This window comes from Budorcas taxicolor, chromosome 6, assembly GCF_023091745.1.
Source record: "Budorcas taxicolor isolate Tak-1 chromosome 6, Takin1.1, whole genome shotgun sequence".
In the NCBI taxonomy this organism is placed as follows: Eukaryota; Metazoa; Chordata; class Mammalia; order Artiodactyla; family Bovidae; genus Budorcas; species Budorcas taxicolor.
Genome location: NC_068915.1, coordinates 88,239,527 through 88,257,346, shown reverse-complemented (window position 1 = coordinate 88,257,346; position 17,820 = coordinate 88,239,527). Strand labels below are relative to the sequence as shown.

At 39.0% G+C, this 17,820-nt stretch overlaps 1 protein-coding gene across 2 annotated transcripts; it reads left to right on the top strand.

Moving 5' to 3' along the window:
- Positions 1-3,233: 3,233 nt before the first annotated feature.
- On the top strand, positions 3,234-14,663 carry LOC128049723 (cytochrome c oxidase assembly protein COX18, mitochondrial). 2 transcript variants are annotated; one of them, XM_052642036.1, is made up of 6 exons: positions 3,234-3,575; positions 4,183-4,283; positions 7,115-7,278; positions 7,969-8,090; positions 9,913-10,020; positions 12,896-14,663. In XM_052642036.1, the coding sequence occupies exons 1-6, from the start codon at positions 3,234-3,236 to the stop codon at positions 13,079-13,081; spliced, it is 1,023 nt and encodes a 340-aa protein (XP_052497996.1). In that variant the 3' UTR covers positions 13,082-14,663. The 2 variants fall into 2 exon arrangements, with proteins under 2 accessions (XP_052497996.1, XP_052497995.1); XM_052642035.1 differs by having other exon boundaries at positions 7,966-8,090.
- Positions 14,664-17,820: the final 3,157 nt, after the last annotated feature.

The following is a 17,820-nucleotide window of genomic DNA, read 5'->3' as shown; positions in this document are numbered from 1 at the left end:
GATTCCTGTTACTACAAAGTTAAATCTATCTATTAGTAATTGAAAATTACTTTTTTGGGGGGTAATTACTATACTTACCTTACAGTCATTTTTCTTCTCAGGAGAAGGGAGGTAAATAGTTTATTAATAGTTCCTGTCTTGTTTTTCATGAAAATATTATATTTTTCTATTGATTATAATGACCTAATTATACATTTCATAAAATTTTTTGCACATTTTAAAAACACTTTTTAAAAACAATAAAAGTGTCAGATTAAACAGATAAATCTGGCATGACATTTAAAGAATGCTAGAACTTTCATATAACAATTTTTTAACTGAGGATTATTTCAGAATGATTCAAAATATCAAAGGAAAACCATTTCACTGTTTTTCATTACTAACATGGAGATTGAGTATACCAGTACTCTGTATTTTTACTTTAGATAAATGTATCTATTCAGATGTCTTTTAATATTAATGTTTGGGATATTTACATTGTAATTTGTAAATTCTAGATGCTCCTGAATCTTTTTGGAAATATATATATCCCAGATTAAGCAAGTGACAACACTCAGTTAACTGACGGTATTGTAAATTAACTGCTGTTAATTCCAAATGATTGGAATTTAGGATGAGAGCATCATTAATGCTCTAATATTTAACCTACAGTGGTACACACCTTGATTGCAAAAACACCATCACTTATATTTTGGATAAGTGAATACAGAGAAAAATGTGTTACTGTGGCTTTGACATAAATAAGAATTTCTTTATGTGACAGTAAAAATATAGAACTAATATTTGGGTCATTAAAGGTTTCATATGAGACTTCTACCTTCAAATCAGTTCACACTTTTGAAAAGTAAAGCCAATATTGTATACTTAGTACTTAAAGTGAAGTGAAAGTGAAGTAGCTCAGTCGTGTCTGACTGACTAAGTCAATGATAATTCAAGATAATTTTTTTTAATGAGAAAAAAAGCTAGTTCTACATTAGGTAACTTTGGTTTTAAAAAGCAATGCGTTATTAGGAAAAAGAAATGTAATTCCAAGGGATCACTTTGGAAAATAACCATGAAAATAGCTCATGAAAATAACCTTTAAAGTTTCTTTTGTTAATACTTGAGAAGGTGTATTTGGGAAGAGAGAAATTTAAATGACTGTACATATAGACTGTCTATATATATATATAATAGACTGTATTCACATTTTGACCTCCATTCCTGTGTTCAGCACAGTGATGAATAAGAATTTCAGAAATTTCTGACAGTAACTATATAGTCTTTGTTTTTCAGGAGCTTTAAATAAAATTAAGAAAAAAAGTTAGCTATGTGATGTAGTATGAATAAAAAGACAGGAATAAGGTAATAACAAGTAGTTGAACTTTTTAGAAATGTTAAAAAAATGTTTTAAAATGAACTTTTTAAACATAATATATCCATTTGCAAAGTATTAGGGTTGACATGATTTCAGCTGGTTTCTCCAATATTTGTATAGTCACTCTGTAGTATATTTTTCCACTCAAAATACTCAGGGTATCACAATGTTTGTTACCAGTACATACATATACATTTGAATATTGTATTTGTAATTGACAAATACTCCCTACATTCTATACCAAGTAGATAGCCAGTCCTGATCATCTCCATTAACCAAATTGTAAACTGTATGTTTTAAGTATATGAAATTAGGTTAAATATTCATACATTTTATTTAGGTCACAATATTCAAACTTAGAGAAGTGGAACATTTTTAAATGAGACTATAAGCTGTGACCCCAAAATGTAGCAGAAAAGGTGAACCTACGCTCATTGAAGAAGTTCCAGCCCCGACTCCTGAGTACAAATCCACAGAAGGGAGTCTTAGGAATTTGAGGAATAGCTTGAAAAATTATTGATTTAAGAACAAGAGGAGTGCAGCAGCATAGAAGTTGTTCCTTTGCTCCCTCAACCTTCAGGCCAAGATAATTCCATGTAAAATTCTTTTCCACTTTAAACCAGTAGTCAGTACCAATAGCTTGCTTGTTTTAACTTGACAAGTGGATAGGGAGATAGTGATACAGGCTTTTACTTTTGGAAAAAAATTCTGTATGTAACATATGTTGGGATGTGTGTGTTAACATAAAATTTCATGAATGGATTTAATCATGCAATCTGAAGGAAGATCACTTCTTGAACCCAGCGAAAATACATCTGGTACCCCTGGGTAGGTGCACAGTGAAGCAAGAACAGTAGCTCCAGTTTGACATTACCCCAATATTGGCCGGCACCTTCGTTTTAATCAATGATTTTGTTCCTCAACACAATTTGGCCTCTAGGTCTAGCGATGATCATTATGTTAAGAAACTCCATGTCATCCCATTGTGTTCCCAGGAACACAAAGCTAAAAACTAGTCCATGTATATTTAGCCCGCTCCTTTTAACCAGAAGACACCTAATGTTGCTGTTCAGGCTCCTGAAAGTTTATACACGATGTTAAGCCCCAATAAAGAAGTCACCGTGCTGCCAGTGATAATTACCCTTAACTCAGGAGATGGTTCTTTACTCTTAAACTTTACTGCGCTTTATAATGAAAGATGAAACACTAAAACTGGTTCTGAAAATGCCTATTGGGACAAATGAGCAAATTAAATATTTATAGCACAGACTATAAATATGCTTAGTGCATAAAGACTTGATTTTAACAACACTGAAACACGCCTCTCTCCAAACTGGCATTTCAGCAACGCGTTCAAGGTAGAGTATAATCTCAATCCCTAGCGGAAGCAATCGGGGCGTACATAAAGACGTGGAGGGCTACCTTCTGATCACAAAAAGCACCCACAAAGCTTAAACCATGACATGATTAGCCAAGTCAAAAAGAACGGAAAGGTATATGCCGAAGACCAACTTTACAGGACGAGAGCTTCCTAGAGAACACCTCGCCGCGCCCCGGGCACCAAGTCCCACCCCCAACACTACAATTCCGGTCTAGCCTCGAGGAGCTCCACCACAGCAGCGCGAAAGTGTCGTGTCTGCGCAGTAGGCTTGCTCAGTGCCGCGTGGGAAAGGTGGGACTTTCCTGCCTCGTGCGTCATCTCCAGTGCGACTCAGTACGTCACTGGCTTGACCGGGAAGGTCAACTGTAGCTACCCGCGGGGTCCCGCCCACTCTACGCCGGGGTTGCTGGCGCATGCGCGTAGAGGCCTCGGCGGAGCGGTGCGAGCGTGCCTGGTCCGTGAGGCCGGCGTTTCGGACCCAGCCCTGGCGCGGAGATGCTGTGCCGGCTCAGCGTTAGGTGGCTGCGGCCCTGGCCTGCCCTGCAGGTCCGTGTCCTGGACCCATCGCTCGCACGGGCCCCAGCCGGCGGCGCCAAGAGCTCCGCTCTGCCAGTGTGGGCGGTGGCATCGGTCTCCGCAGTTGGCCCGAGCGGCGCCGGAGGCTGGTACGAGGCCTTGGCTACCTCGGCGCCGGTGCAGAGCGCAGAGGACGTGCTGCTCTTCGCCCACACCGCCTCGGGCCTGCCCTGGTGGGGCAGCATTCTCCTCACCACCGTGGCCCTGCGCGGGGCCGTCACGCTACCCCTGGCTGCCTACCAGCACTACATCCTGGCCAAGGTGAGGGGTGCCGAGCTGCGCATGGACCGTGCATACCCACTTCCGTGGTGAGGAGGGTCCATGTCTCACCGGGGCGTAAGGTCCCTAGATACTTCCGGAGTACTTACTGTTAATCATCAGCACCTTTAAGGCAGCAAGCTTATAAAAAGGAATTAACACAGGTAGAAGTAAATGCAGATTCTTTTATGGCTCTGTAGCTACAAAGAACATATTAAAGATACTTCATAGACTACCGTTTCTTCAGTTTATATTACTGGAAAACCCAGGGTTGAAACATTGAAAGTGTGGAGTGTAGGGCTGATTTAATCCTTAAAATAACACTGTGAAGTAGGTGCTGTTATACATTTTATATAAGAGGGAACAAGACTTTTGAGGTTGAATAATTTGCCCAACATCACACTGATAAGTGTATAAGCTGGAATTTTAATTTGATTGCAATTGAGGATATCTTAAGTTAACATCTTGTGAGCAATCTTAGTGTTTCCTGACACAACCAGTAAACTACATTTTTTTAAATGAGTTTAGGAAATAGAGAGTAAAATTATGAATGGTTATGAATACAGATCTTTAATGTGCTCATAACAAAGTCTACTTTTTCTTTAGCTAGGTGGAAAATTTGCAGCCAGAAATAAAAAACATTGCACGACATCTTAACCAAGAAGTTGCAGTTCGTGCACATCAGTTGGGATGGTCCAAGAGAGTTGCCAGGTAAGCTAATTCTCTGCATATAAGACCATGAAAAAATATATATGTATGTATGTATGTATTACATGGTATGGTATTCTGTAGCTTTAGCAGCAAAGTGGTTCTTTTTAATATTTTAAAAAGTTTGTGGCATGGTAGGTTTATATACTGGACTGAAAGCAAAAAGAGAAAGCGGAGTTCCTTGATCTTAAAGGACTCCAGATTACTGAAAAAGACAGATGTGTAATCAAATAATGACTGGATTAAGTACTAAAAAAGATTATGTACAAGGAGTTAGGTCATCATGGGAAGTTAGGGAAGGCTTCACAGGATGCAGATACTGCAGATGCCAGTTTGTTGAGATTTTAGTCAACAAAAGATACAGGTTATTTACAAACTTGACCTTTTGACAGCATAGAGCAGGTAGCTGCCCAAAAGAATGAGGAGACAGACAGAAAATATAAATGCCATGGTAAAAGCAACTGGGTAGGCCTGGAGTTGTTACTCTGCTATAGTTATCCTGTGTTGCTGTCTCCCTGAGCTCTTTGAGAGCCCTTGCCTAAGGGTTCTTGACCATGTTGTAGTTCTATGTGGGCAGCCATCCACTAAGAATTTTTAAGTCTTCTCCTATCAGCCTACCCTAGTTCTGCTTAGTTAGGTTCCCAAATTCTGATTCTTACTAGGCTGTGACCAAGTGTTCAGCATCTCATAGCAATGAGAAAAATAAGGGTGTTTTAGTATGAATATGTAATGTGTATATATATGGGTATATGTGTGTCTTAGTCACTCAGTCGTGTCCAACTCTTTGTGATCCCATAAATTCTAGCCCGCCAGGCTCCTCTGTCCCTGGGATTCTCCAGGCAAGAATACTGGAGCAGATTGCCAGTTCCTTCTCCAGGGTATCTTCCCCACCCAGGGATCAAACCCAGATCTCCCACATTACAGGCAGATTCTTTACCATTTGAGCCACCAGGGAAGGCCCTATCCATAGATTTTTATCTATAGAGGTATAAATTTGCCAACTATCTTCAATATGAAATTGAGTCCCTCTTTATATAGTGTTCCCAAATTCTGATTCTTACTAGAAGTTCCCTGGTGGTGGCTCAGAGGTTAAAGCATCTGCCTGCAATGCAGACCTGAGTTTGATCCCTGGGTCGGGAAGATCCCCTGAAGAAGGAAATGGCAACCCACTCCAGTATTCTTGCCTGGAGAAGCCCATGGACGGAGGAGCCTGGTGGGCTACAGTCCACGGGGTCGCAAAGAGTCGGACATGACTGAGCGACTTCAGTTTATATAGTGTTAAAAAGGACCTGCCATTTAAAAAAAATCATTCTTATAGCTTAATGTCTTTACTTGATAAAATAAAAAGTTGGTAAACCTATAGTTTTGAAGTTTTACTGATCAAGGAAGTCTGAGGACTATAGCTCTAGACCAGAAGAACACATTAGTGGCTGCTCACGTGGGTTATAAATGCAGCCTAGGTAAGCCTGTGCCACCGTCCTTATGCATCCCTGGCAGGATGATTGTCCAGACACATCCTTACACAGATGAATGACTTCCTAGAGGAAGACATTATCTGAGGGTTTCCTGCATTGTCAGTGGAACTGGGTTTTGAAGAATGGAAGGGAATTTGTCAGGTGAACGAACAGCCAGGAAAGTGGACAGTCTGCAAAGATGATGTAATAACTTCCAAGGCATGCTGATGTGCAAGTCTGAGTTGTTGGATGACCCAGGTCATTCAAGGGACCAGAAAAAGAGTAACAGGAAATAAAGTTGAAAGAGTGGGTGAAGACTGAGTTACAAGGAGCCTGGAATGTCTCTGTGTACTTTCTTAATTCAGTGCATTATAATTTGATTAAATTCCGCAAACCTATTGAAAACCTACATGCCACAAGAGATTTAAAGATGAAGACCTATCCAATACTGTAGTCTAGAAAGTGGGACGTAAGAACAGGAGTTGAAAACAACAACAACAACAGAAGAGGAGTAACTAATATGGTTAACAGAGAAACAATGAGAAAACCTTTATGAAAGAGTTGATTGAAGAATGGAGACTGTTTTGACAGGTCAAGAGCATACATCGTACAAAACCACATTGCTCTGAAAGGTATGTTCAGGGATCAGGTGATTGAGTTTGGCTGAAGTGGAGAAATTGGAGTAAAATATGCTTTCACCTCTAGTATTTCTGATTTAAATTGTGGTTATACCATGTTTGTAGTGAAATTTCCCTTGTTAAAGCCTAGTTTGCCTAAGACCTCCAGAAACAAAGCCTGTAGTTTGACAGTGGCAGATTTCTCAAATTGTTATGTAACTTGCTTACATTGTGAATAGACTTTGAGTAAAAGGCTTTATTTTCCCTTTTTTTTTTCAGCAACCGCTTGGTGTAGCTTAGGGGCTTCCCTTTTAGCTCAGTTGATAAAGAGTCGGTCTGCAATGCAGGAGACCCCAGTTCAATTCATGGGTCAGGAAGATCTACTGGAGAAGGACTAGGCTACCCACTCCAGTATTCTTGGGCTTCCCTGGTGGCTCAGCTGGTAAAGAATCCATCTGCTATGCGGAGACCTGGGTTCTATCCCTGGGTTGGGAAGATCTCCTGCAGAAGGGAAAGGCTACCCACTCCAGTATTCTGGCCTAGAGAATTCCATGGAGTATGTAGTCCATGGGGTTGCAAAGAGTCAGACACTACTGAGCGACTTTCACTTCACGTTGGTATAGCTTCTGACAGCCAAAAATGCTGCATAAATCCTTTAGCCAGTAACCACAGCGTGGGTGTGTTTATCCTGTAGGGATGAAGCACAACTAGTATTCAAATGATATTTTCCTCCTTTCCCTTTTTCCCTCTTCCCTCAAACTAGGCTCACTTACCTAAAGACTATGCGGAGGCTTGTTTCAGAGCTCTATGTTCGGGATAACTGCCACCCCTTCAAAGCAACTGTGCTGGTCTGGATTCAGCTTCCAATGTGGATCTTCATGTCTATCGCTCTGCGAAATTTTAGCACAGGGGCAGCACATTCAGAAGGTAGTTACTATTGAAATGTAACTTCCCCAAGCAAGTTCTCTGACACTGTCTTGTATTCTAAAGAAAAAGCAAAAAATAAAAATAAAAAAACATCCATACTTTCTGTAACTGGAATACACTTTTATCATCTCCCTTATACAAGTATAGCATTTCAAATATTAAGTGTAACCAAGCTAGCTGTATTGAGAATACAAATCAGTGTAGGAAGGATGTCACTAGTACTACTTCTTAGAAGTCTTAATAAAATTAGTATTATAATTCCATAATATGGTTTCAGGGCCATGAATTTTTTCTATTTATAAATTGAAGAAGCCAGAAAAACTTTCACAGTTATAAGTGAAAATATTAATATGAAAGGTTACAAACTAAGGGGCTGTTTTTACTTTCATTTAAAGGTGTTTCTAACCATACAGTAATCTAAATTGACTTGAAAGAAAGCAGCCTATAGACAAGTAATTTTTTTAAATTTCAGTCTGTAAAGGTTACTGCTACACGTCTTTAGTGTCTCCACATCCTTTTGCTCCAGAAACTTCTTACCTCTTTCTCAGTACAAGAACTAGCTTATGTTGTAGAGTGAAAATAACCTGAATAAAAAATGCAAGTCTTCAGTGTGAGGAACACCTTACTGGAATCACTCCCTCTGCTGTTTTTAGAAATTCTTTTGTTTCATCTATAAAAATGTTTCAGCAGGTTTTTCTGTTCAGGAGCAGTTAACTACTGGTGGGGTCCTGTGGTTTCATGACCTCACTGCTCTGGATTCCACTTGGATTCTGCCTATCTCCGTTGGTGTCATCAATTTATTAATAGTGGAGGTCAGTGGTTTTAAATAAGATTTGCTTGCTGTTTAAATCATTGAGATTTCTGTTGCTGTCCCGACATCAGATATAAATGAATTTGAGTTACTGGTGATAACTCTGAGCTAACATTGAGACTACTTGGTTTTTTGGGTTTTTAGTATATATTTGTTTATTTATTTGACTGTATTGGGTCTTAGTTGTGACATGTAGGAACTTTGAGTTGTGGCATGTTGGATCTAGTTCCCTGACCAGGGATCGAACCTGGGCCCCCTGAATTGTGGGCGCAGAGTCTTAGCTAATCATGAGACCCCTTGGTTTTGGTCACAGATCAGTTGTTGATTAATTTTCTGGGGCCAGTTCTTTAACCTCTCTGGGGGATCAGAGTGCTCATAATTTAAAATAAGAGAGCTGAATTGAAACAGTTCCAAAATCTCCTTCAACTGTAAAATGGTACGATGCTAGTACATAACAGTTCTGTGATTTGCTTCTTGGTAAAGGCAGCAATTAAGATGTCAGTCTGGTCTTATTCCCACAATATGTTGATGTTGTGTGTATATGTTTAATATGTCAATTAAACATACCTGACTGCCATTTTTAGTCATAGAATTTCTTTATAAAATGAAATGGAGAAACATACGTATAAAATATGACCTCTTAGCCATATCTTACCATTAGCTCATGCTACTTTACTCAACTTGAATTTAGGGGAAGCTTGTCTTTAGTTCCATAAAGAATTGTTCGTAGACTCTTGAGAAGAACGTAGACCCTTTAACTAGAAGAAATCTTAGGAATCTAACGAAGTTGAGATTTCACAGACCTCATATCTGCTGATTGCTGTTTGGGAAATCTAATACACCCCTTATTTTTTCCAGATGAGAAATATGAAGATTCTCATGTCTTAGGTGAAGGTTTCCTGAGGAAAGACGCTATGTGTAGTCTTAAGTGTTTTACCCTAAGAGCATCTAGCATAGTTCTGTGAACTTGGTTAGTAATTAGTATTTCTTGGGAAGAAGGAAGTGATGACACAAGGTCACAGTGAATTGATGTCAGTCCTCTCATCTTTCCTTTATTCCATCTAACAACCAAGCATGCATAAATTTAATAAAAGCCTATTCTTGCTTAACATTTACTATGTACCAGGCACTATTGTAAGCAATTCACATGAGTTAACTCACTTAATTCTTAACAGTAGTCCTATGATGTAGGTGCTGTTATTATCCCCATCTTACGGTGGAGAGTGGGAGGCACGGAAAGGTGAAGTAACTTGCCCAAAGTCACATAACCACTAAATGCAGGGCTGCCATGTGAATCTCGTAATTTGAGTGTAGAATCACAGAATCTATGCTCATAATCATTAAGCTAAGCTGCCTTGTAAGTAATTCATAAACCATAACTCCTCTTCCTAGCCGCCTTAGTTCTTTTCTGTGGTCCATGTAACCAGATCACAAACCTTTCAGATACCTGTTAAGTTCTTTCTCTGTGCCAGGCCCTGTATTTAGGTGCCAAAACACAAGGGTAATGATTCATACATAATACCTATCTTGAAGGGACTTCAGTTTTACAGTCTTTAAAAAACACTGACCTATAAAAATTATGCTTTGATCCTATTTAATATAGATGAATCTCTTTATTGCTGTTACTTAGTTTCATTTAAGAATTAAAGAGTTGATCAACCGGTGAAAGTTGACCAACAAATCAGTGTTTTGTTTTTTAATTTTTATTGCTTTTGTTAAAATATAGGTAGAGGCCAGTCAAAAATCACTTTACATTTTAAAGCTTGTCTCATTTAATGTGTATTTAGATAATCAGCATGTGTGTGTTTATTTTACCCTTTCAGATTTTTGCTCTGCAAAAACTTGGAAAGTCTCGTTTTCAGACGTATATTACGCACTTTGTTCGTGCAGTGTCAGTGTTGATGATTCCAATAGCGGCAACAGTACCTTCAGTGAGTAAGCACCAACATTGTGTGAAGCATGAGCTAAATATAAATTCTCTCTGTTTTTAGCTTAGACTGACTGACATTGTGCCTCTTCTATTGTGCTTCCTCTGACTACTTAATCCTTTACTGGTTTCTGATTTCTGTAATAACAAATCTACTGATTCTATCACCAAGTGACACCTGAATATTTCTTGGGATTGGTTAATCTTCCTTAACATGAATGTGTCTTAACCCTCCATTTTCCTCTTTTTTTTTTTTAATCTTGCAGAGTACTCTGAACAGTACTATGAGTGTAGCATTTGCTCTGTTTTATTAGTTGATATATTGAATTCTTTTTGTCTTCACAGAGAGATCCAAGGAATTTAGCATTTAAAAAAGAAACAAAAATTTTTCCCCACCAGGGATCCACATGGGTTCATATGTAATATTATTTGATCTCATAGAAATTTTATGAGATAGGTATACTTGTCCCCATTTATATGTAATTAAACTTTTATAGAAATAGAAAAATAATGTTATATTTGCAGTTATTTCATTTTTTTAGCTTTTTGCTTATTTTTCATGGATACTTTAGTGCTAAGATGGGTAAAGCTGTGTCAGTATATCTGTCTTTGATCAGAATCAACACAGAGACCATAAAGTAGTGGCCATTTGTTGCTGGTAGTTCAAGTTCTGTCCCTTGTATAAAAGTACTTATAGGACTTGTCTTAAAAATCTGAAATAGTATGTTTTCAGCATCAAAAATGTCTGTTAAATACTTTTCATCTGTCACTTAGACATAGTACTGTCATTAATCCTGTGTAAAATAAGTTTCCTCATTTCTCAAATAGATACCATAATGTCTATGAAAATTAATGAAATAACAAGTGCCTGTTAGAGAACTTCTCATATAATAATAATGTTATAAAATACTCTAAAAACAGAATAATGCAAATTCACAACATTTCTAAGGAGAAATAATACCAGTTATAACTGAGGAAAACCTCAGATAAGTAAAGTAGCAGTAAAGTTCTAATGAGAAGTTGGGTTCCAAGTGAGTAACAGAGACCTTTTCATATATAGGAAAGTCAGAATTAGGCATTTAATGTAGAGCTGATATGGCAGCTCTGCGAAGACGTGAGAAAGACTACCTGGTTCCCTCTCAATGCTGCATCGTCCACAACCTGTCATTCTTGTCTTGAAAGCCACAGGATAGTCATAATGGCCACTGAAGCTTGTTATCTTGCAAGAATAGCAAAAGGGTGCTTCAGCTACAGTCATATGCTTCAACTACAGTCAACCACTGAAGGACCCTTGCCAGATGCCCTACCAAACACTTGTGCTTACATCTTAAATATGTGGCCATACCAAACTGCAGAAGAGGATGAAAAGTATAGTCTTTTTTTTTTTCCAGATAGCAATATACCTTGCTGAAAATTAGGATTTTATTACTAACGAAGATGAACGATACTTATTAGGCAGTTTGTAGTCTGAAGTAGTTGGGCCCAGGGTACTGTTTGCTTCATAGATAAGTTTGATGATGATGCTAGCTAATGTTTATTCAACATGAATTTTGTGCCAGGCCCTGTTTTAAGTCATTATGTACACACACACACACACACACGTATGTATTAGTACATGTATTTCTCCCAACAGTGCACTGAAGTAGGAGAGGCACAGAGAGGTTAAGTAACTCATGGTCACTCATCTGTTCAGTGGCAGAGTCTTCACCCACATCCAGGCATTTTGGCTCTTACTCTTTAGCTAATAATCTGCCTTTAAGATTTCATTACTTCCCTTAAAAACTTGTTCTGGAACAAATAAATGCTTAATATGAGCCACTTACTGTGCTTACCACACTACGTGAATTTTCTCATTTATTCTTCACAGCACCCCTGGATACAGTCTGTCCCTCATTTTATAGAAGAGAAAACCGAAACAAGAAAAAAAAGAAAAATAACTTGCCAAAAGTTAAATAAATAGATTTAAAACTCAGGCAGTTAGATCCCAGGACTGGACTCAGCCAGCACATGGTCTTGCCTCTGGGGCCTGCTTACCTTATGATGCCAAAGAAAAGTTTAGAAAAGATGTATGTTTGTATGGATGTATGTTTATATGTATATATGGGGATGTTTCAAGAGGCTGCAGACTAAAAGACTACCAGTTATAACTGAGGAAACGCCCAGATCAAGTAAAGTAGCAGTAAAGTTCTAATGAAAAGTTGGGTTCCAAGTGAGTAACAGAGACCAAAAAAACAATGTCTTAAATATCAAAAGTGGATTCTTTCATATATAGGAAAGTCAGAATTAGGCAACGTAACGTAACAGCTCTGTGAAGACGTGAGAAAGACAGCTCTTTGACCTAAATAACTGAATCTCGGTGGTGGTAAAAAAAAAAACGGTCGAGGGTTGGGCTGAGATGCTTTGTCTCAGGAAAAGGCAAAGATAATCTATTCCTGACTATACTTAGAAACTAGTTCCTGGGAAAATTTGGAAGATAGCTGACTCTGTATAGGTGTAGGGAAGCTAAGTTTGCCATCATAATTGCCTCCAGTAGCCTGCCTGCTGTGTAGCAGTTTGTCCAAACTCTCGATGGGGAAACAGTATGCTTAATTGCCAAAGAAGGAAATGAGATGTCTCTCGGACCCCTGCCTGGGAGCAGTTCTCTGCCATCCACTGTCTGTCACCAACCTCTCCTTTTGGTTTCTTTTTGTTTGGGGATCTTCTTTTCCACTTTCTTACCTATCTGTTAGATCTGACCCAGGTATCAGCTACTGCAGGTCTTGTTCAGTCCTGGTGTTCTGTTTACAGAGATTGTTAATTTTCTTTTTTATTGCCTGCCTGTCTCTGGACCTTGGAGAATGGAGAGATGCTAATATTCCTGTCCTTTCTTCTCGTTGCAGTCAATTGCCCTCTATTGGTTATGTTCCAGCTTCATGGGCCTTTCACAGAACTTGCTGCTCCGTTCTCCTAGATTTCGCCAACTTTGCAGGATCCCGTTAACCAAGTTAGATTCAGACACTCCTTATAGGGACCTCTTGGCTGCCTTTCACTCCAAGATCATTTCAAGAAAATCACGTACTTTCTAGTAATTTCTGAAACAATTACAGGTTTCACTGTTAATGTATTTAGAAGATTTAGAACTTCAGATATGATTTAATTTGCTTTTGTTTAAAATCATGAACTCTGTGAAGTACTGTGGATTAAGATATAATCCATATATATATAACAATACTTAAAATCTTTCAGTGCTAAACATGTAGTATATTTAATTGTATGCTAAGACTGTAAAAGTGGAATCAAAGTGTCAGGCCCTGTTTATAAAATTACAACTTGCTAGAGGTTCCAGAACTTTGGAGAACAGGACTAGAAAAGTTTATAAAATAAGAGAATCCAGTGGCGTGAAATCTAAAATTTGTAGGATGTGGAGGATCATAGACCTGTTTGATCTTTTAATAAAGCCATGGTTTTCTCTTCAGAAAAGTCCTTGAAATACAAATGGAGGCCTTTTTTGAGCCCCTGTCCCAACTCCTGAAGGCCTTCTGATAATTCCTGGTTAATAAATTATTCTAATGGAACAAGTTAATGTATGATTTTAAAATGAAAGGGACTTGAGATACATACTCATGTGAAGTAGTCCACCCATGTAAGAAAGTACCTAACATGGTAGGTGGTGTTGCTTTTCAACTGTGCTCTGAAAGAATATAAAAAGTGTATATTCCTTTCTCTATAATTTAAGAAGTCTGCAATAAAGGGTATAGCGCTGAGTACTGCTGGAACCCAAAGTAGAAAATCTTAAGCTAATCATATAGAATATGAAGGAACTCAGTATCTCTGATAGCCATCTTCCTTGGTGGCTGCCTGCAATGCGGGAGACCTGGGTTTGATCCCTGGGTCGGGAAGATCCCCTGGAGAAGGAAATGGCAACCCACTCCAGTATTCTTGCCCGGAGAATCCCATGGACGGAGGAGCCTGGTGGGCTACAGTCCACGGGGTTGCAAAGAGTCGGACATGACTGAGCAACTTCACTTTGACTTTTCAGTATCTCTGATAACCTGTTAAGTAAGTAAAAATTTTGTATTAGGGTGAAGATAATGCTAGTCAAGAGATTTCTTTAGACCTGACCTGTTTGTCTTGTTGTGATAATACATAACATTAAGTTGGTCTGGGAATATCATATATGACCTAATTCATAATTTCATAGCTTAAAAAAGAGCCAAATTTTAAAAGCTTGAATGATCAGGATAGTATTTATCAAATTTTAATAATTACTGAATACCTGAAAATACATTAGTTTCAGTGTTACTAGAAATTAAACAGTACATGAAGAATCAGCTTATTCAGCCAGAAAGCATGCATCTGAACAGCATGTCTTCACTCATTACAGATGTAATCGTTGATCACATGATTGTGAAATAGGATTGTTTTGTAGAATTCTGGAGATGGAGTTGAGTCTTTTCTGTAATCTCAAAGTACAGTAGACACTTCTCTGTTGTGGGCCCAAAGCCACAACCACTGAGAGCTTTAAACTGTCAGCAGCTGGAATCCCAACAAACAGCTGGATCAAACTTCATTAGCTAAGAACTTACATAGCCATGGGGAAGAAATGATTCCATGATTCCTGTACATAACTGGCCTGCCATCATTTGTGGAATACAGTCAAAAAGTAAAAAGGACTATTAAAAATCTTTGAACTTTATTTGGTAGTTGTATGACCCTTATGAGTATTGTGTCTCTGTTTTGGAACTCTTACTCTCAGATAAAGTAAAATGATATTTACTGGTATATTTGTTTTCTGTGGATGCTGTTAACAAGATCTTCATGCTGCTTATACACCAAGAGGAAGATGCTGTTGAATATATTGGATATTATATATCTCTTTCAAATTTTTCTTTTAAGGGGTAGATTTAGGGATTGCCTTTGAGAAAGAAATAGGTCCTACAAGAGGGTCCTCCCCACAGTTCACCACTGCTGTACTCAGAAAGCCTAGCCTTCATGTCTGTTTCACCTAAGACTTACCATAACTCAGTTAAGAATTGATAAAATTCTTGTTTTATAGCAAAATGAAAGCTAGCAGTTTTTCTTCACCTGTTTGGGCTTCTTCCCTCCCCTTTAGCCTATATTGTTCAGTTCAGTTCAGTCGCTCAGTCGTGTCCGACTCTGCGACCCCATGATTCGCAGCACGCCAGGCCTCCCTGTCCGTCACCATCTCCCGGAGTTCACTCAGACTCACGTCCATCGAGTCAGTGATACCATCCAGCCATCTCATCGTCTGTCGTCCCCTTCTCCTCCTGCCCCCAATCCCTCCCAGCATCAGAGTCTTTTCCAGTGAGTCAACTCTGCATGAGATGGCCAAAGCACTGGAGTTTTCAGCTTTACCATCATTTCTTCCAAAGAAATCCCAGGGCTGATCTCCTTCAGAATGGACTGGTAGGATCTCCTTTGCAGTCCAAGGGATGCTCAAGAGTCTTCTCCAACACCACAATTCAAAAGCATTAGGCATCCGCATAAACCAGAGCTCCTTAGGAGATGACATTCCATCTTCATCTAATCAGTGGACACAAGGAGATACACTTCCTTCTTTTTTTATTTTGTTTTGGTTTTGTGCATTAAAAGTTTTAATAAGTACTCGGTCAAAAAGCCCACACACAAACAGGTCCTCCCACACTCCTGCTTGTAAGGGACTGTGATGACATGTGACCCACTATTCCTGTGGGTCTGGATTGTGTAAACTCTAAATAGCATAAACAATCAGTATCATACTGTCATTTGACATAAACCCAAAAGGTTTTCCCAGAGGTTCAGTGGTAAAGAATCCACCTGCCAATGCAGGAGACACAGGTTTGATCCCTGGGTTTGGAAAGATCCCCTACAGTACAGGGAAATACAGCCCACTCCAATATTCCTGCCTTGGAAATCCCATGGACAGAGAAGCCTGGCAGGCTACAGTCCATGAGGTCACGGAGTCAAACAACTGAGTGACTGATTACCCTTCACCAATCCTCATCTTTGTCCCCAAAACTTTCACGCATTGACATCTAATTGGCAGAACAGCCCCCAGAGCTTTCTGACTGTCTCCCAGATTATAATCCTCAAATTGGCTTGAATAAAATTTTCCATCTTTTTTCTTAGACTGGTAATTTTTTCTGTTGGCAAAGCTGTATATTAAAGCATTTTAATCCTGGTTGATTTCCTGTCCATAGGGACTGCAAGACCTAGCAGTTACAAGAAAGAAAAATTACCAGCTTAGGAATGGCAGCAAAACATTAAATAGAGGGAGCTCTTTCACACAAACCTTGCCTAGTTCTTAAAACAGTAACGTTTTGCTTTTCTGTAACTCCAACAGGAGGGAAATACACAACTGTCCCAAAGGAATATATAACAAATCCCTGTTCCTTTGTACTCTACCACTGACTATCTCTTGACTACCCAGTTTTTACATAAGATCTTCTAATTGATTAGGCCTATACTGCTGATTTTGTTCTATAAAATGAGGACTCTGGGGTGCTTGAGAACAAAAACATTGATGGAAAGACCTAAAATAAAAATAAATGCTTCAGGAAAGCACCCAGTCTTATTGAGTTCTAAGACAACAACAACAATACAATTTCTGTCCTTGAAGATCCCTACTAGACCCTAGAGGGCCAAGCACTACATGACAAAGAAGCCTCTAGGGACCATTTTAAGGAAACTTCAGTGGGCACGCTTTTCCTCTTGTATCCCTTGATAAGGTGATTACATTTGTTTTTCTTTAGTTGAGAAGGCAGCATTATATTTAGCCTTGGTTTTTGTCTTCTGCCTAAGTTGTAGCTCTCCAGGAAAACTTAAAACTGGAGTATAAAATAGACTGAACTATATCCCTTCCATTGCAGCTGCATTTCTGCATATTTCAACAGTGGTATAATTAATAACGAGGAATTTCTTCTAATTATAACCTCAAACTTCCTGGATTTTCTGAGGGTAAAGAGTATTTAAAATACCAATTCTGTATCTACGTAAGAATTAACAGCCCCTTATTTCATGCTATTCAGAATGTATCCCATGTGTTGCTACACTTGGGAAAACTGTGAAGTTCCATTGCAGAAGCTTCAGTTACGCTTGTATGAAGCTTCAAATACAGATGTTCCACTTGGGGATCCAGATAAAAACTAGAAATTCCCATGTAAAATTACAGTCATGGTTTAAATGTCAAGTCCTAGTAAAAGGTAGTGAGTGCTTGTTAAAAAATAAATAAATTACAGTCACAGGATTTCCCTGGCAGTCCAGTGATTAAGATTCTGGGCTCAATGCAGAGGAAGTGGGTTCAGTCCCAGGTTGGGAAACTAAGATTCCATATGCTGCATGATGGCCAAAATAAGGTAAAGATCACAACCAAGTACAGATTTTTGAAATAAAATATGTTCTCCCTTACCTTTGTTGTTGTTGAGTCACTCAGTTTTGTCAGCTCTTTGCGACCCCATGGACTCCAGCATGCCAGGCTTCCCTGTCCTTCACCAACTCCTGGAGCGTGCTCAAACTCCTGTCCTTCGAATCGGTGATGCCATCCAACCATCTCATCCTCTGTTGTCCCCTTCTCCTCCTGCCTTCAATCTTTCCCAGTATAAGGGTCTTCTCCAGTAAGTCAGTTCTTCACATCAAATGCCAAAGTATTGGAGCTTCACCTTCAGTGACAGTCCTTCCAATGAATATTCAGGACTGTTTTCCTTTAGGATGGACTGGTTGGATCTCCTTGCAATCCTAGGACTCTCAGGAGTCTTCTCCAACACCACAGTTCAAAAGCATCAATTCTTCAGTGTTCAGCTTTATAGTCCAACTCTCACATCCAAAC

Bases quoted from the DNA above. Each gene is read 5' to 3' on its own strand.
- LOC128049723 (XM_052642035.1), top strand. From the start codon at position 3,234: ATGCTGTGCCGGCTCAGCGTTAGGTGGCTGCGGCCCTGGCCTGCCCTG. The intron at 3,576-4,182 runs GTGAGGGGTGCC...TTCTTTAGCTAG, and splicing joins AGCACTACATCCTGGCCAAG to GTGGAAAATTTGCAGCCAGA. The intron at 10,021-12,895 runs GTGAGTAAGCAC...TTCTCGTTGCAG, and splicing joins TAGCGGCAACAGTACCTTCA to TCAATTGCCCTCTATTGGTT.